Here is a 20,455-nt window from a genome sequence, read left to right as displayed (position 1 = left end):
GAACCACACCCACACATTCACTCACTCACTCACCGAACCACACCCATACATTCACTCACTCACTCACCGAACCACACCCACCCACTCACTCACTCACCCATCCACCGACCCACTCACTCACTCACCCACCCACTCACTCACCCACCCACCCAGCCACCCACCCATCTTACTACCAGCAGACGGTTTTATTCAGCTTATGGATTTCCTCCGATTTAAAAAGTCTACCCTCAGCACCATTGCCAAACGACTATTTTTTTTAAAGCCAACAGAGGAAGGAAAAAAAAAGAAAAAAAATCATTCCTACACCAATTATAGAGAAAGTTAGGGGGTTGGGAATGGTCACCCATCTTTGGGACAGACTGAATGAGAGCAAATTTCCAGCAGGAAGGAAAGGTACAAGTTGACAGACAAAAGGCGCAAGAGTTTACCTAGACAGTTCTTGAGGACAACAGGAGAGACTCCATCAGGTCCATATGCCTTGTTAGTACTGAGGTCAATGATGGCAGAAAATACATCAGCTGAAGAAATTTTAATGTTAGCCATGAGGAAGTCAGAGGGGGGAAGTGATGGAGGAACAACACCGGAATCGTCGAAGGTGGAACTGGAGGAGAAAGCCTGAGCGAAGAGATCTGCTTTATCAGTAGATGAAATAGCTATAGAGCCATCAGAGAGTGGCATAGGTGATCCCATCACCATCCGGGGCAGTTGCCGTGCCTTGCGTACAACTCGTCACTGGTGATGGGGTCACCATCGAGAGGGGAGGGAATGGTGCGGTTCTCTGCAGTGCGTACTGGTCTGTTTTTGCTGCAGTCAAGTGACATGCCCCGGTGGGAGGGGGCAGGAATGTCAGTTGGGACTGCATGGACCATTTGTGAGCAAGATCGTTGGTATATTCCACGGAACTATATTGGAGAGGATGAGAGGGAAACTCGAGTGACTGAACAACTATGTTAACATGCCGCCAAGCCCTAGATAGTGGAGTGAGAGCGTCAATATGCTGCAGAAAGTCATTGCAATACTCCTGCCAAACACTGTGCTTGAGGTGGTGGAGGACCTGGCAGAAGTGAGATAAGCACGGAGGTTGTCAGCCGTGTGGTCAGACCGTCAGTGTGGTAGGCCTATGCTGTTGCTGCCACCCGCCGCACCTCCCCCTCACTGTCACGCAGGCGGCGATCCCACATCCAGTCGTCAGGCTGACGGGTAGGGCATCTCGTATGGTTGACTTGCAACACAGAATGATCATAGAATTCCTGTACTACGGCAACTAGGGAAGTATATAGTGCAGTGGATGATGTAAATGAGTGACTGGCAACGCAGGTGGTTAGCATGTCCTTAAAAGGCGGCTGCAACGGAGGGTGAAGGCACTGACATACAAAGACCGTAAACAACGTCATCCTGACTTCCGTCACACGATTTCTCTCGTCTTGGAAAAGCTCTTACCATATGAAATCTAGCTTCAGGTCCATTTTTCTGGATGTTGCTTGTTTTTAAGTAATTATTTTTCGCATTATTTAACTGCTAATTCTGACTAAATTGTTCTTGCACCAAAACTCGCTTCAGTAATATTCAACTTCACAGCTTGGTTGACACAAGTCTGAGCCAATGAACATGAACTCCAACTCTCCACCCACTGACTCCCCCTCACCCTTCCCCATTACTCCCTTCCACTTGCTAATTTCACCCCTTTCTAAGCATAGATTTAGGCGCCATCTCTTGACTGACAAATCTCCAAAGTCCAAGGACTTTAGTCTTAGACTGTATAATTCTGTTGACAGTGCTGAGAAGGAAATGGCAAGGGAGACAGAAATATATGACATCCTTCAGAAGCCATGTTTATTAAAGTGGGGTTGAAACTTCTGAAATTATGGCATAGGTAATGTCTGTGATGTCACACTGGTTGGTATTCTCCTCGACTAAGGAAGCTCCCTAACTGTTTTACTAAGCATTTTTTTTTTTTTTTTTGCTTAACAAACCTTACTGTCCTTTTCTGCGTTACATACATCCTTCCAGTATCTTCATACTCTGCATAAATAACCTACAAGAGCACATTAACCACCCATATCCAAAATAAAGCATTAAGGAAGAGGTGTTAGAGGTGTTACCGAGTCTCCTTAGCGTACGAGAATACGGTACATTGTTTCCCACCGACTTTTTTTTAATTTTTTTATCGACTGTACAATGCAAAATAAATCGCTACGGATCTAGTGCTACGAAACTTGCTGTCATCTAAAATAGTCTCCCCCCCCCCCCTCCTACCTTACCGGCAGCGTGTGGCATCTCGGTGTTGAAATTAACACGATGAAAATAACATGCGTGAGGATAATATGGTTTGGTATGCAATATAAATCGCTACATATGATGGTGCTACGACATCTATTCCAGCTAAATACTGTAACGGCCCCACCTCTATCTCACCGCAGTGTGTGGCATCTTCTCTCGTTAAGAGTAACGCGCAACTTGTACTGTCATGCTCCAGTCTTGGCTTCATGCCCCCACAGTGCAGAGCTCCCTGGCTGTGATTATACACGCACCGCAACAGGACTTCTAAGCCTGTGCAGACTGTCAAACAATATACTACTATATCCTCTCAATTCCAAAGAAAGGAAGTTCCTCACATCCCTCTGACTACAGACCAGTAGCCATCACATCTCCTGGTAATGTATTCGAAACTCGTTAATAAATACATTATTAAACATCGTGAATCCAACAACTTACTTAGTGACAGACAATATGGTTTTAGCCACGAAACCACTGTTGATATACTCAGTCTTATCCATTAGTCAGTTGACCAACATGGAGAAACCTATGCAGCAGCCCTTGATATTTCTAAAGCTTTGGACACAGTGTTGCACCGTTTCCTGTTATCCAAGCTCCCTTGATACGGCCCATCATCTTTGTTCTACTGATTTCCCGATATCTCAGCAGCAGAAAGATGAGAGTAAAGGTAGACGATGTATATTCCAATTTCTACTCATTGAATGCCGGTGTGACACAAAGATCAGTCCTGGCTCCAACCCTGTTCCCAATTCATCTTAATGAACTCTTGTCTGTCACCCATAATCCCATTAACTCATATGCAGATGACTCAACGTTTCACAGTTCCTGCACACTTACACACCCATTCACAAAATTTGATACAGTATCTCTAAGCTCCCAACACAGCACACCAGTCTCCATAAATCAAAATTTATCCAAGAGCACTGAATGGGGACAAAATAACATTGTCTCATTTAATGCATGGAAAACCAAATATATCCAGTTTACTAACAGACAGCTATTGCCTTATTCCTATATTCAGTGCAGACAATATGCCTGTCTCTGAAAGCTTTGAAATTCTCGTGTTTCGCTTAAGAATAACCTCAGTTGGACCTTTCGCGCTAGATCATTTGTTAAAACCGGCCCAAAGTAACTTGGATTGTTGTAGAGAATCCTTAACTTCTTCACTGACAAGCAGTTAGCTATAATTCACAGAATCACATGTGCTCTCAGTTGGAATACTGCTCACCCTTGTGGAGTGCATGTGGAGAGGTTGCACTACAACTGGACAAGATTCAAAACAAAGCTAAAAGAATAATCAATAACCCAGAAATTACAAATGGATCACCTCCCCTACAGGTAAGACGGAATGTTGCCTCCTTTACATTACTGAACAGACACTTTTATGACAAACGCCCAGACTAAGTTGCATCCATTGTGCCACCTCTCCACGCCTTCCCCTGTGCTGCACGGGCATCTGGCAGCGCTCATGATCAGACTGCTACACTGCCATATTGCAGAATTTTTGCCAATGAGAATTCCTTTATTCCCAGCACTGCTTCTCGTTGGAACTCGCTTCACCAGACTAGTTTATCCCTAAACTTCAACCAGCAACAATTAAAGTCCAACTGTTTCAAAAAAATTGTATTAATGAAGAACACTGGTAATCTGGTGTATATTTTTTTTTCCTTCTGTTCATAAAAAAAAAAATAAAGTATAGTCGATCTGTTTTCCCCTGACTGAAGTGAGCATTTGCCACCACTTGAATACTAAGTGGTCGTGACATGACATTCTATCAGGCATAAATAGTAGACAGGACCCGGCCTCTTCGGTTGCCACCGTGTTTTTGTTTCACCTGACGGAACTGGGACACCCTCACGTCTTGAATAGTATATTATGGTGGCTTAATACTCGATGAGCCTTAGTTATGAGGTAGGACTCAGGCTCCTTCCCCAATATACTCAGTTTTTTTTATCGAGGCGAAGATGCACTTGACAGATTGGTGATTTCTGGCTGAATGCAACATTACTTCATAATCTAGCATTATTAACTGACAGCAAATATCTGAGGGGGAAATTTGGGTTAGTAGATATTTTTTGGACATGTTTCATTCAGCCAATCATCATCAACCTGTCAAGTGCATCTTCGCCTCGATAAAAAAAAAAAAAAAAAAAAAAAAAAAAAAAACCGGAGTATAGTGGAATTAGCACTCCAGTCTGACTACATCTTTACCGGGATACCAAAACACACTTCCCTGCAATGCTCTGTCGTAACTCAGGTTATTACATGCAGGATGGACAAGGAGGCTGTGGAATCATCTCTGTCCTGTTCTAATTACATGAATGAATCTGGAGTTTCGACACGATAAATTACTGCATAACTTTTCTGCAGCGAGAGCAAGGAGTGGAATGCAAAATCTTCCCTTAGTCAGTTCTTCCTGTAACAAACATACCCAAGTTACGACGGGGAATCGATCGTAAATATACTTCAGACTCGCACCCTTCCTTGTCCATTACCTGAGTGGAAGGGAGATATCTTCGTCAGGTTAAAGATAACGCGCTATAATTAAAGGCAAATGTCTTGCTATCCTGAATCTCCCCCTCACACTTTCTTGCTTTATAATCACGCCTGAATCGTGACAAATTGTGGCTATTCACTGGTTATACGAGCATGAGTGTGTGTGTGTGTGTGTGTGTGTGTGTGTGTGTGTGTGTGTGTGTGTGTGTGTGTGTGTGAGAGAGAGAGAGAGAGAGAGAGACAGACAGACAGACAGACAGACAGACAGACAGAGAGAATGACCTGGAAGGGAGCGGAGTGAAGGAAGCTATGACACTCCCATCCTTAACATTTCTCCACATTTTAACTATTTTCATGGTATTTCGTCTTGTATTACTAACTTCAGTCTCATTATTATACTCTTTTCACCTTGATTTGGATTTTCATTTCACGGCCTGTGTCATGTAGCTCAGTGACAGAACAAGACAACACAGTGGCTCTACATCTTTTCAATAGCAATTTTTCTTGACGAGCATAACTTCCAAGTGTTAATGCATTGCTACAACTCAGTTCGGGAGATGGCAAGTTTAGGCCAAGTTAGCGTCAAAACACTCTGGTATCCTCACTTCGATGGCCAATATTTAGTTTACTTCTCGTTATCTTCAAACCACTTTATTCACCACAGGAAAGACACTGCTAACAGAAGGGGCCTGACACATCCTGCATCTAAAAGCTTCACCAAAAGAGATCTCCCTTAAGTTTAATAAAATGGTCTGCTGATGGCCTTGTAAAAATACATCATGGGATTGAAGGGCTTATGTAGTGTTCAAACAATACGTCTATGATCCTTAGCACTTTCAATAAGGTGACGTATTCTACTGGGGTATTCTTGCCTTTTAAGTCTGTCTGTCATCCAGTCCCACTTTGCCTCATCAGAAGCGCAAGGGCTTTAGACTAGGCTACTCGACCTTTAAGGCAAGGGTGACCTGCCACACTAACACCTGCCTGGCATAATGTAGACAGTAAGCCCCAACCACCACTCAGATACGGGTCCCATTCGCTTGATACCCAGTAACCCGATAGACCACTATCGTGCACTTGGCTGTATGTTTTCCAGCCAACGTAGTTAATTATTTCTTGGGTTACAGAAAACTTATTGGCTTTTCAGTCGGTGCAGAGCCACCTGAAGGCTGCACTATCATCGTGGGAGTGGCTAGTGTGTGCCCCAACCCACCTCAAGATAATATTAATCATATAAGAGGAAACGTTTTCTCATGAAGGTGTCAGCGAATACCATATCTAACTCCACTTGTTCGAAATATTTTCTAAATTGCATAACACTGCTTGAAGATTTCAAGAAAAATGAATGCGTTATCTGAATGAAGATGATGATATATTTTTGTTTTCTACACTATTGTTTCCTTTTTTTTTTCCTTTATCTTAAGACTCTCATCTTATCACATTGTTATTGTTGTTGTTGTTGTTGTTGGAGAAAACTTTGGAATACTCTTCACTGCACTCAAAGCATTAATATACAACACCTATTTTCACAGGGTATATTTTCATGGTCTCCACCACCACCCATATCAGGCTTATCCCTCCTATTTCTCAACATCAGTACACTTCAGCTACACATCCAGCGGCACACACTTCCTCAGGGTACACTTCCTTACCCCAGGTCAGCGGTCCACCAACACTTCAGTCCATCCCACTGATTTCATCGCCCACCACTGCCATCTCTTTAACCCCCACCCCCGTCTGTGATGGTTTCCTGGCCTGCCGCTGGTCACGCCTCAGAGGGTGCATCAACACTGGAATAATAAGATTAGTTACGGTAAAACGAGCAATTATGAAATGATAGAAGACTTATATTATAAAACGATTCAGAGTTAAAGCGATTTCTTTTTTTGCGATGAACCGGAGGCTGGAAGCCTTCACGCAGTGGCACCGATTAGTCGGTCAGCTCCACTGTTCGGGTAAAGTCGTCCCTCACCTCCCTCCCTATCCCTGGAATGGACGGTGGTGGACTCCAGAAAAACAAACTCTGTCTAAAGTCAACCGGGTTCATATTCAGATGAGTCTGGAGTCACACACACACACACACACACACACACACACACACACACACACACACACACACACACACACACACACACACACACATAGGAGTAGACTGTAGCACCAGTCGAGCAGGGCAGTACTCCCGAGGTGGATGGAAAGCTGATGACAGGGAGTGCTGGAGCTCCCGTTTCATCAGCCCTCAGGACTAGTTCCTGACCATCCCCCTTTGCTGAACTTTTTCAGTGTCTCAGTTACACAGAGAGTAGGCCAGCATGCTCTCCAGTACAAATTTCTCTATCTATCTTCACCAATCTACATGCACAGTACACACTACACTTCCTATTCAAAATTTACCAAAATGGCGTCAATTCACCCAGCCTCGGAGTCCCCAGGGGGGGGGACCATAAATGCCCCCGCCATCTGCCCCTCTCCCGGTGACGACTCGAGGTGCCTGGAACCACTGTCTGACTCTCTTCTTCTTCATTTCTGCAACATTCGCGGCCTTTCATCTAACTTTCGCTCTGTTGAGCACCACCTCTCCTCCTCTAAACCTCACCTTCTTTTTCTAACGGAGACTCAGCTGTCTGAGGCAACTGACAGCAAACCCTTTTCTGTATCCTCCTACTTTCTCTATACTCATTTCAAAGTCAAAGGTGGCTGTTGTGTATACATACGCAACGACTTATCTTGCTCTCGTGTTCCTGAACTTGATTCTTCTGAATTCTCCACACTCTGGCTTCGGCTTTCCTGTCATTCTCTGACTAAATATATCTGTGCTGTTTACTTATCCCCTAATTCTACTGACTATCAAAAATTCTTCGACTATCTTACTTCTACGATGGAACACATTCTGTCCATTTCTCCTTTCTCTGAAATCTCCATTCTTGGAGAAGATTTCAATGTTCACCACCACCTTTGGCTCTCCTCTCCTTTCACGGATCCACCTGGTGAACAAGCCTACATCTTTTCTATCCTTAATGACCTAGAGCAGCTTGTACAGCACCCTACCCATATCCCTGACCGCCTTGGAGAGAGCTCCAACATACTTGACCTCTTCCTCACAACTAATCCTTCTGCTTACTCTGTTAATCTTTTCTCTCCGTTGGGCTCCTCCAATCACAACCTTATTACCTTAACCTGTCCTATCGCTCCAGTACGGCCTGCGGACCCTCCAGGGAAACGTCGTCTGTGGCATTTTGGAGCTGCGGACTGGGAGGCCCTCAGGCAGTACTTTTTTTATTTTCCCTGGAATGATTATTGCTTCCATGGCCGTGAGCCATCTGAGTGTGCCTTGCGCATTACAGAGGTTATTTTCTCGGGCATGGAAGCATACATTCCTTTCTCATATCCTTTGACTAACGCAAGAAAGCCTTGGTTTAATCACGCTTGTTCTAATGCTGTCCGCAACAAGGAGAAGGCCTACAAAAGGTACCGGAGCCAACCCACCCCTGAATCACATAATCTTTACGTTTCTGCCCGGAATCGTGCTAAGTCTGTTCTTCGCTCTACTAAAAATAATTTCATCCATACTAAATGCTCTCAACTCTCCAACTCGAATTCTTCCCGCTCCTTCTGGCACCTTGCCAAAAATCTTTCTAACAACTTTACCTCATCATCCTTCCCTCCTCTTTTCTACTCTGATGGTTCTGTAGCTATTTCTTCTACTGATAAAGCAGATCTCTTCGCACAGACTTTCTCCTCCAATTCCACCTTAGACGATTCCGGTGCTGTTCCTCCATCACTTCCCCCTCTGACTTCCTCATGGCTGACATTAAAATTTCTTCAGTTGATGTATTTTCTGCCATTACTGGCCTCAGTACTAACAAGGCATATGGGCCTGATGGGGTCCCTCCTGTTGTTCTCAAAAACTGTGCTTCTGTGCTTACACCCTGCCTAGGCAAACTATTTCGCCTTTGTCTGTCAACTTGTACCTTTCCTTCTTGCTGGAAGTTTGCTCTCATTCAGCCAGTCCCAAAGAAGGGTGACCACTCCCAACCCTCCAACTATCGTCCAATTGCTTTAACGTCCTGTATTTCAAAAGTTTTCGAGTCAATTCTTAATAAAAAAATTTTAAGGCATCTTTCCTATCACAACCTTCTTTCCGATCGTCAGTATGGGTTCCGTCAGGGACGCTCCACTGGCGATCTTCTCACCTACCTTTCAGATTCCTGGTCATCCTCCTTTCGGGACTTTGGCGAAAGCTTTGCCATTGCACTTGACATCTCAAAGGCTTTCGATCGAGTCTGGCATAAATCTTTAATTTCCAAACTGCCCTCCTACGGTTTCTATCCTTCTATCTGTACCTTCATCGCTAGCTTCCTTTCTGGTCGTTCTATAGCTGCTGTCGTAGACGGCCATCGTTCTTCTCCTAGATCTATCAACAGTGGTGTTCCTCAGGGCTCTGTCCTATCACCAACTCTCTTCCTTTTATTCATCAATGATCTTCTAAGCTGTACATCTAACCCTATCCACTCATACGCTGATGACTCCACCCTTCACCTTTCCATTCGGTTCCTGCAACGCCCATCTCAACAGTTACTTCAAGAAACAAGGGATGAGGCTATGGCACACCTAATGTCTGACTTGGCTCATATCTCTGACTGGGGTAAAAATAATATGGTTGTCTTTAATGCTTCTAAGACTCAGTTCTTACACCTATCAACCCGACAAAATCTTCCACAGGTATACCCACTAATGTTTAATAATATTCAGATTAATCCTGCATCATCCTTGAACATGCTTGGGGTTTCATTTACTCGGGACTTATCTTGGAAAGATCATATTACATCTCTTGTAAAATCTGCTTCCAAGAGATTGGGTGTGCTAAGCCGACTCTGCTCTTTCTTCACCCCTGCACAATTGTTGACTCTATACAGGGGTTTTATCCGCCCCTGTGTGGAGTACAACTCTCATGTGTGGGGAGGCTCCCCACATACAGCTCTTCTCAATAGGGTGGAGTCAAAGGCTTTTCGTCTCATTAACTCTCCTCCTCTTACTGACTCCCTTCAACCTCTGTCTCTTCGCCGCACTGTTGCATCTTTATCTCTTTTCTATCGCTACTTTAATGGTCACTGCTCCTCTGAACTGTCTGCTTGCATTCCTCCACCTCTACGATGGGCGCGTAGCACCCGTCTGGCAGCAAACTGTCATCCCTTTTCTGTCCAACTCTCTAATGCAAGAGTTAACCGTTACTCCCAGTCTTTCATTCATGCAACAGGTCAGCTCTGGAACTGTCTCCCTCTGTCTGTATTTCCTCCTGCCTATGATCTCCAGTCTTTCAAACGCAGTGTGTCCAGGCATCTCAAAATGATCGGATCTTGAATTTGGCTCTCTATTGTATTTTGTTTTTCTCTTGGAGGGAACTGTTACTGCGGGCTCATGGCCTTTGGTTCCTTCTTCCTCGCATAAATATATATATATATATATATATATATATATATATATGTATCCATCCATTCATCCATCCATCATCCAATCCTACATTGCCCCATGAGGAGAGTAGGAACCCGGGGCTAAGCAGTTGGTCCCGGCATTTAAGATGAAAGCGACCAGCCTCACTCATCCCTGAGTGACAATACATGAGCAATCAACCCCAACCATCCCTTGAATATAAACCCTCACCGGTTCAATACGACTGGAGCGCAATAATTACTCACTAAACCACCAGGCGCCAAAAGTTGGTTATATGGTTACCACCCAGCGTAGGAAATGGTTTCCTGGTGTACAGGAAGCCATTATGCTTGTCACTCAGTGTAGAGTCACCCACAGGCAGAAGGAAGCGGAAAGAATGAAGGAAAGAAAGACAGAAGAGGGAGTGTAAAGTTATCAGTGGGCAGAATGACAAGGAAAGAATGAAGTAAAGGAAGACAGAAGAGGATGGAAGGAAAGAAGGATGGAGGAGAGGAAAGGGCAGACACATATATATATATATATATATATATATATATATATATATATATATATATATATATATATATATATATATATATATATATATATATATACACACACACACACACACACACTCACACACAAAATACTTGAGGAATGCAACAACCGCACCCATGCAAGGGCCAATCATGTGACTCTGCCTTGCAGCTGTCACCTTGGACTGATTATTCTCGTTATCTGACCATTCATTCTTACCTCTGCCTTGACCCTTCCACCAAGTGTAGTCCAGACTGGCTCAACACTGTTTACATACGTTGCCTTTGACTGTCCTTTGCATGTGCCCTTGACCTCTGACTGAGCGTTCTCAAAATCTAGTACCTTTATCCCCGCCTCATGCTGGATTGTTCCAAAGTTTTTGGTCTAAATGGGGTCAACACTGTTCAGTTCGTCCCTGCCATGTGCCCCTACCACCTATTGTTGCGTAGCCTTTTTTTTTTCTTTCTTTCTTTCTTTTTTTTGGTAATTCAAATGACCTGTTCCTTAAAAAAAATATATATATATATCATCCAAAAAACCCTCGGCCATTCCACCAAGGTTGGTCGAAAACGAATCATAACTGTTTTCCTTATTTGATTGGCACACTGACACAGACGTCCAACTTTGACCTTTCCCTGTGGCCCTGACTTTTGACTATTTGTTCTCAATTTTTACCTTTCCCATAGGTCTTTCACCGGCTTTGGCTGAAATCATGTTTGTTCAAGTTATTTTGTACACACACACACACACGAGCGCGCAGAGAGAGAGAGAGAGAGAGAGAGAGAAGGGAAGGGAAGGGGGGATGGCCAGCAGGCAGGGTGTTTTTTGTGTAGTGTAGGGGTCCCTTAATTCAGTCCCATTTAGTCGTGTCGTATGTGTTAACCCGTATTAAGCAATGGGCCTTTCTACTCAGTATTTTGCCCATTTTAGCTGAGGATGTCATGAGAGGCTGTAGGGTGGATGATGACAGGATTAACACCATCTGTCTCCAATGACTCACTCAGCCAAACAACTCTTTACTCCTCTCTCTCTCTCTCTCTCTCTCTCTCTCTCTCTCTCTCTCTCTCTCTCTCTCTCTCTCTCTCTCTCTCTCTCTCTCTCTCTCTCTCTCTCTCTCTCTCTCTCTCTCTCTCTCGTAGTAACAGGCAAAGGAGTGGTGCATTTATTTTTATTGCTGCAGCCCATACCCCTAAACTGTCTCTGCACGCCACTGCCTAAAGAGGCCTTCTCTCCATCTTGAATACTGCTTTGTTACAACAGATCAACACTGGAATATGATGACAGTCACGGAGAAGTTGTACGTAAAGGATTCAGAGTCAGAGCATCACCTTTTCATGCCACTGAGCTACGTGAAATTGAGCAGTAAATTGACAAAAAACCACAGCCAGGTAAATGTAAAAACACAGGGATTCAGAGGAATGCGTCCTTTCACATAACCTTATATAAAAGCATTAATATTCAGTGGTTAGTACAGTTGCGGTTTATAGCATGGAGGAAAGTTAATAGATAAGGAACTGATAAAATAACAGTCGGTATATGATAAAGAAAACTGAGAGCTTATGAACAGCGATGAAGTTTAAGAGAGGCCTTCTCTCTCTCTCTCTCTCTCTCTCTCTCTCTCTCTCTCTCTCTCTCTCTCTCTCTCTCTCTCTCTCTCTCTCTCTCGTGATACAGTTAAGGCAGAGCACATCAAGTACCTCAAACTAGGAAAAGGTGTACCCTGAGCTAACTAACTAATATTTTCTAAGGATTACAAGAATAAAACAAAACATACATAATCAATAGATAATTCCTTCCATCCGTGGGTATCACTTTAGCTACATGACTTTTTACCTTTGGGCGATTTTACCTCAACATATTCGCTGCACCGATAAGGCCAGTCAGCTCTTGTGCCCGCTTGTACAAATGACCATCATCTCCCTTTGTATCCCTCGAAAGCAGGATGTCGAACTGCAGGACAAGGGCAGCTTCAGCCGCCACTCCGCCAGGCTTTCACGCTTTAGTCGAGTCAGCGGCTGTAGCATGTGTGTCATCACACTGAAAGAGGCGGTGATTTTTTTTTTTTTTACTCCTTGACCACGAGTGGCGTCTCTTAAGTAAATAAATAATCTTGAAGTAGCCAAAAATATATACAAATAAATAAATACAAAAAGTAGGCTGCAGTACAGATGCGGGAGCTTCATGATCCTACTCTGGAGGTCTGCTGAAGTCGCAAAAGTCACCAAGAGTGACGTAGTTGCATCGGGGCCCTATTACAGGGCTTTGTAGTAGTCGGTAAATTATACCGGACTGAAACAACCCGTCTGGGAAAAACATTAGTGATAGACACACGGACAGGGCCGCTGGTAGACACACTTCTGCATGTTAAAGAAGCCTGCGTCATAAAACGGTTAATTCCAAATTGACATGAGACGGGTATATACAGCGTCTCTAAAATCCTCCCTGCCTATCAGTCTATCTGTCTGTCTTTCCACCTGTCGATCGATCGATCGATTGATCTATCGCCAGACGCCTTAATCCCGCAAGAGGTGATCGCAGCGAATCGTCTCCACGTCATCCTGTCTCATGTCATCCGGCTGCCCTTTCTCCAACTGACAGCTCCTCTCTCATTTACCTCTCAGCCCCACCTGTCAAATTACCGCATCTGTCAAGTTACCGTCAAAGATCAGGGTCTGGCTTAGACTCTGGCGCACTCCGTTACAAGGGCGAATTTGGGGAAGCACATCTGGCCTCGTTGCACCTCTTACTTTGCTAATTATTTTGCATATTAAATCTGAAGTTCTGTGGCCTGTCATTTATGCCGTTTAGATAACAACGTACTCCGCATCGGCAATAAATATTTAATAGTATACTGAGATGTTATGTCCAGACCTTGAATTTGGCTCTCTTTTGTATTGTTTTTATTCATTTTTTTTCTTGGAAGGAACGGTTTGCGGACTCCTGGCCTTTGGTTCCTTCTTCCTTGCATAAAAAAAGAATAAATCGCTGATGAAGAGGTATTAAGAAATCTCCGAAGCCATTTACATTACAACTGTCTATCTTATCCCAAATGAAAGGTCAACTGGAGGTCCTTTTCCAACGACCACAAACATCACATCAGCCTTAAGGAACGGCAAGAGGAAGGCAAGAGAAGAGAAGAGGATCACGTAAAGAACTAAACAGAGATGAAACAGAGCCTCACTGGGAATCAGGTGAGTGAGTGAGTGAGTGAGTGAGCGAGGGTTGTGGTGGTTGTGGGAGAGTGAGTGACATAGTGAGTGGACAAGGATGGTGATGGCAGTGAATGAGGGTAGTGGTGGTTGAGTTAGTGAGTGAGTGAGGGTAGTGGTGGTTGAGTGAGTGAGTGAGTGAAAGAGTGAGTGAGGGTTGTGAGTGAGTAAATGAGCGAGTGAGTGACTGAAAGAATGAGAGTAATTAAATGAAATTAACACTGAATGAATTAGTAAATGAGAGAGTGAGTGAGTGAATGAATGAGTGAGCAAATAAGTCAGTTAATGATTGAGTGACTGAGTTAATAAATGAATGAATGAGTGAGTTACAGGTGGGAGAAGAAGCTTTGAAGGACCTTTACCTACCAGTTTACTTAGCCTGTGTCACAATAATATTCTCCTGTATGTTACTTACTTTTATTACTGACACAGTTTGCCTCAGAACATCATAGAATTCAGGTTTACACACACACACACACACACACACACACACACACACACACACACACACACACACACACACACACACACACACACACACACACACACACACACACACACACACACACACACACACACACACACACACACACACACACACACACACACACACACACACACACACACACACACACACACACACACACACACACACACACACACACACACACACACACACACACACACACACACACACACACACACACACACACACACACACACACACACACACACACACACACACACACACACACACACACACACACACACACACACACACACACACACACACACACACACACACACACACACACACACACACACACACACACACACACACACACACACACACACACACACACACACACACACACACACACACACACACACACACACACACACACACACACACACACACACACACACACACACACACACACACACACACACACACACACACACACACACACACACACACACACACACACACACACACACACACACACACACACACACACACACACACACACACACACACACACACACACACACACACACACACACACACACACACACACACACACACACACACACACACACACACACACACACACACACACACACACACACACACACACACACACACACACACACACACACACACACACACACACACACACACACACACACACACACACACACACACACACACACACACACACACACACACACACACACACACACACACACACACACACACACACACACACACACACACACACACACACACTTCCTCAAATTTCACCCTTAACGAAAACGAAAAGTCCTCACTCAGCTATATGTTCATGAGACCGAAAGCGTTGCCATGATCCTGTCACCCCCTGCCCATCAAGGTGGTGTCAGTGGTGGCAGTAGCGTCCACATCTGTCCTCTACGGCCTCATGACGGGATGGGCTGCAGTGCTACCAAGGCTACAGGATGACAGCAGTGCTCCCTTCAACCTCACCGACCAAGACGTGGCCACTCTGGGTAAGGATTTCTATTGTTGTTGTTGTTTTTCTTGCTTGTGGAAAGTATCCGAGAAGTACATGGGTGGGGGATAATACGTGATATATTTTTCACGTGACGGAATTGTGGAACTGTAAGACCTATTTAGTTAACAGGATTAGTAAGTGTAGCTCCACAACGGATAAGAATTGTACCCATCTTGAAATGTACCCATTGTTAATACAGCACTAATTGCACAAAATTAGTTCAAGAACACTCTCCTAAAGTCTCACACAATTCCTGGGATACCCATTTTCATTCGCTCTCTTCTGTATTTGCTTATTTAATCAATTACCCCCCCCCCTCTCTCTTACGCGTGAGTCTTAGGAGAAGCGTATTGTTAATATTTCTCACACGCATTCTCGGGATATCCCAACAGTCTCTATGACGTCTTTCATCGGTGTGGTGCCAAGCCTGTTCTCCGGGGTGCTGGTGGAGTGTCTGGGGCCGCGACGCCTGCTTCTGGGGGTGATTACTCCTGTCCTTGGTCTGTGGCTCATGATGGCCTTTACGCCCTACAAGTCCTTGCTGTACGTGGGCAGGGCGGGCGTGGCTGTATGTACGTACCTGGAGGAGGCCATCTTGAACCCTCTACTGGCCGAATTGAGCCCGGCTAGCATCAGGTAGGACAGTCCTAGTCTATGGCTCCGTCCACACCAACTGCTTGCAGGCCCGGGCGTTTGGAGGTAGGAGTTTTGCTTCACTGCAACCAACAGAAGTTCTCGCCCGCACCCACCCACCTTCCAGTGAGGTTACATTTATGCAATACTCTCGCCCGCACCAGGAAGCATTTGGTGTGGACGTAGGGTTGTATTAAAAGAGAATCCTAACCACTTTACATGATAGTCAAATAGTATCACAGATCGTTATGTTTTCCCTACTTGGAGGAAACCATCTTGAACGCCCTACTGACTCAATTGAACTCGGCTAGCTGCAGGTAAAGTCATATTCTAAGGAGTTTATTGATAACTCATTGAGGCTAGAGGTGCATTATTTATTAATTTCATTCCTGTCATCTCCTGACGATTTAACATAGTTACGACAGACCTCGAAATTAATACATCCTCAATAAGCCTCTTCAGCGTGAGTTTATTTTTTCCAAATAAGATAATCATCCAGCAGGAGCAAAACAGACTAAAACGGATATTACTTTTATTCACGACGTTAACGAGTCTTGACCAATTTACATGATAATCAGGTCTACATAACATTGCTGTCACAGTGCGTTTTGTTTGTTGTACTTGGAGAATGTCATCCAATGAACCTGGCCACACAGGGGCATGGCCATGACGGGTGTGTCCATCTCGAGCTCTGTGGGCACTCTGGTGGCCTACCTTCTGGCGCACCTCACAGACTTCACCACAGCCACGGCATCAAGAGTAGCCATCCTCTTCGTCGTCGTCGTTCTTATGTGCTTCGTTCCTGAGGTAAGTCTTCTTTGTCTTCCTCTTGCTCTTGTTTTTCCCCTTCTTCTTGTTCATTTTCCTCCTCTTCCTCCTCTTTTTCTTCGTCGTCGTTGTTCTTATGAGCTTCGTTCCTAGGGTGAGCTTTCTCTTTCATTCTCATCTCCTCCTTCTCCTCCTCTACATCTTCCCTATCCCACTTCTCCTCTTCTTCGTCTTCCTCATCCTTCTCTTCTTCGTCTTCGTGGCCTGTCTTCCGGCACATCTCACTCACTTAAAGACAGCTACAGCATCCAGTCACAATCTTATTTTTCGTCGTTGCTCTTGTGTTTTGGAGAGAGATTCAGTAATGGAAGGTTGGTGAAGGCTTCTGTAAACCCATCCCGTCTGAGAGTCTATCCCAAGCTTAATAAACTCGTCTGGAGATAAAGAGGCTAAGGCTATATTTAACCCTTGCAATTCGTAAAAGTCGCGAGGTGAGTATTGCCGGTACGAGATTGAACTATGGGAGAAAAAGACGTGCGTGGGTTCACTGGGGTAATATGAGCACACACACACACACACACACACACACACACACACACCAATCATCGGGATCATGAGGTTAAAATGAATAAACGCACACACACACACACACACACACACACACACACACACACACACACACACACACACACACCAATCATCGGGATCATGAGGTTAAAATGAATAAACACGTACACACACACACACACACACACACACACACACACACACAAAACGATTGCCTATGAGTCTGACCGTCGCAAGACTCTGTGATGCCACAAATTTATACCGAGTCTCTGAAGGTTGCATTAACACTGGGAGGGTCGTCTTTTGATTTCGCAGCCTCTCTTCCTTAGCGACTTATTCTGCATATTACACCTCAGAATCCACATCTGTATTACTAATGCAAACTTTTTCGATATCAAAACAATGTAAACAGTATTTAATAAAAGTGCGGAATATAACGTGAACTAAATCGCTAAGGAACAGGGGTTACGAACCTCTTTATGACACCCAAAACAGGCCAACGACCAAGCGAGGAAAGGGAAAGTCAACCCCAATTCGAGTATATTTTTTGACGCACGAGAGAAAATTCAGGAAGCCTAACTTTTCTATCTTTCTGTTCAGTGCGTCACCTGCAGTTGGGTTTGGTGTGTAGATGAGGGACGCCTTCACGTGGTGGCACCCATACTACCCTGAGACTCGGCTGCCTGAGTATACATCCCTCACCTTCCTAACCATCCCACAAAAGATAGGATGGTGGATCGCAGGAGAGTGACAGCCTCAAACTACTTTCCGCCTGACTCACATTCAGATGAGGCGTACCTGTTGAAGAGTACCTATGTGGTGGGGCCAGGATTCCAGGGGCTGCACTAGTGAATGAATGTGTGTGTGCACAGTTTCATTAAGCATGGAGTTCATTTTCTCCCTCACTATTAAATTCTCTCCTTTTCCTACAATACGAGTACTTTATCAGCAGATGGGAAGAAGTGGCGGGATGATGGTTGATGATTATGATCGTATGATCATAATGATTATAATGATATTATTATTATTATTATTATTATTATCATTATTATTATTATTATTATTATTATTATTATTATTATTATTATTATTATTATTATTATTATTATTATTATCATTATTATTATTATTATTATTATTATTATTATTATTATTATTAATATTATTATTATTATTATTATTATTATTATTATTATTATTATTATCATCATCATCATCATTATCAGATCCATACTCCTATGCATCCCTGTTTCCCATCAGTCCCCGTACTGGTTCGTGAGGCGAGGTAGGGTGGAGGAGGCCCGCTCTTCCCTCCGTAGGCTCCTGCACTCTGAACCCGCCGTCGAGAAAGAGGTGTCAGCCATCAGAGCATCTCCATCATCCACACAGACATCTATCGCCGACCAGGTATATCTCTAAGACGCCTGTTGGTTCAGCGGGTTAGGCGCTTCCCCCGGTTGTGCCTCATAATATTACAGTTCAGTGGTGGTTGGGTTTATAGCACATGATACTACTCAGGGCTTCGTAACTGGTCACTCTTCACTTGACTGTTTAAGTTGGATATCCTAGCTCGGGCCTCTGTACTCCTAATGGAGCAATTAACGGGTGGGTGATAAGTAGACAAAGAAAGTGTGTGTGTGTGTGTGTGTGTGTGTGTGTGTGTGTGTGTGTGTGTGTGTGTGTGTGTGTGTGTGTGTGTGTGTGTGTACGCGCAAAGATGATAGCCCATTCCTAGAAGCTCAGTAGTTCTCCACCGTGTCATAGCCTTCATCATCACATGTCACCACACAGACACTAACACCCATTGTCCACACTGAGTAGGTGCATATTGTCTCATTCAGAATCGGTTCGCTGGGACGAGTGAAAGATCAGTAAAATCTGTTTTGATGACATTCAGTTCAATAGACCGTTCCCTTCCTCCTTCTGGTATCGATGTTGCAGCATTCCAGACATCAGGTCACCTCTCTATGTACAGTATATGCAATTTTAAAAAAGCTAATTTAAATATTACGCCTACTTTTCCCTTCATCGGGTAGAAAATCTTGCATGCCAGTCACAGTTGTCAGTCACGCTAGTCTAAGCAGGAGTAAGCTGCTTTTCTTTTCATCCTGGCTTTCATAATTCGCCCATGTCATAAATAATTTTAGCTCCTCAACGCTTGCGAGCTGGACCCATGTTGATACAGCATCTACTGCTCATTAAAGTAAAAATAAACCCATGAAATATAACACGCTTTTTCCCAGGACACTCTGTTTACATATCCCAGAAACCATATTCAACCAATCAAGGCTGCTTATCTCTTCATCTGGATATAATTTTTTTTTTCTTTGTATGTTACAGTTCGTAGCGCTGCGACGCGGCCAGAATGCCCGCCCTGTGTTGCTGGTGCTGATCCTGTATGTGCTGAGGGAGCTGGGTGGCCGCAACGCTATCCTCCAGTATTCTGTGTACATATTTCGGCGTGGCGGTGTCAGCATGAACCCCTTCACGTGTACAGTGCTACTGGGCACGACCAAGCTGTTGTTCTCCATCGTATCCGCCTATACGATGGACCGTGCAGGCAGGCGACCCCTTCTGTATGGTTCGGCTGGTGTATGTGGGTTAGCACTGGGCCTGGCTGGGATATTTCTACAGCTTGAGGTGCATGGGACCTCGTGGTTCCCTCTGATGGCTCTCCTGCTGTACGTGGCGTGCTATGGGCTGGGACTGGGACCGGTGATGGGAGTGTATCTCGGGGAACTCCTGCCAACCCCCGTCAGGTCACTGGCAGTCTCTATCATCACTGTCTCGTACACACTCGCCATGTTTGCCATCAATTTTGTCTTCCTCAAAATACTCTCCCTCATAGGTGTAGGTGCCACACTGATTATAATGGCGGCAATGAACCTGATAATGGTACCCTTAGTGCTGAAGTTCATACCCGAGAGCGCGGGAATTACCTTGCAGGAACTTGAGCTGTCATTCACATCAACTAAGCGAAACAGAGACACGGAAGACATCTGA

General features: G+C 44.4%; 1 protein-coding gene across 1 annotated transcript; it reads left to right on the top strand.

Annotated features, from left to right (window-relative positions):
- Positions 1-994: 994 nt before the first annotated feature.
- On the top strand, positions 995-20,455 carry LOC145396173 (facilitated trehalose transporter Tret1-like). Its single transcript, XM_080269614.1, has 6 exons — positions 995-1,063; positions 15,344-15,479; positions 15,877-16,120; positions 16,774-16,924; positions 18,713-18,859; positions 19,793-20,455. Exons 1-6 carry the CDS (start codon positions 995-997, stop codon positions 20,453-20,455), a joined length of 1,410 nt encoding a protein of 469 aa, XP_080125740.1.

Source organism: Coenobita brevimanus, chromosome 35 (assembly GCF_032717465.1).
Source record: "Coenobita brevimanus isolate Jiangsu-jjx chromosome 35, ASM3271746v2, whole genome shotgun sequence".
Classification (NCBI taxonomy): domain Eukaryota; kingdom Metazoa; phylum Arthropoda; class Malacostraca; order Decapoda; family Coenobitidae; genus Coenobita; species Coenobita brevimanus.
This window is presented reverse-complemented; position numbering and strand designations above follow the sequence as displayed.

Bases quoted from the DNA above. Each gene is read 5' to 3' on its own strand.
- LOC145396173 (XM_080269614.1), top strand. From the start codon at position 995: ATGCTGCAGAAAGTCATTGCAATACTCCTGCCAAACACTGTGCTTGAG. The intron at 1,064-15,343 runs GTGAGATAAGCA...CTGCCCATCAAG, and splicing joins TGGTGGAGGACCTGGCAGAA to GTGGTGTCAGTGGTGGCAGT. The intron at 16,925-18,712 runs GTAAGTCTTCTT...GTTTCCCATCAG, and splicing joins TTATGTGCTTCGTTCCTGAG to TCCCCGTACTGGTTCGTGAG.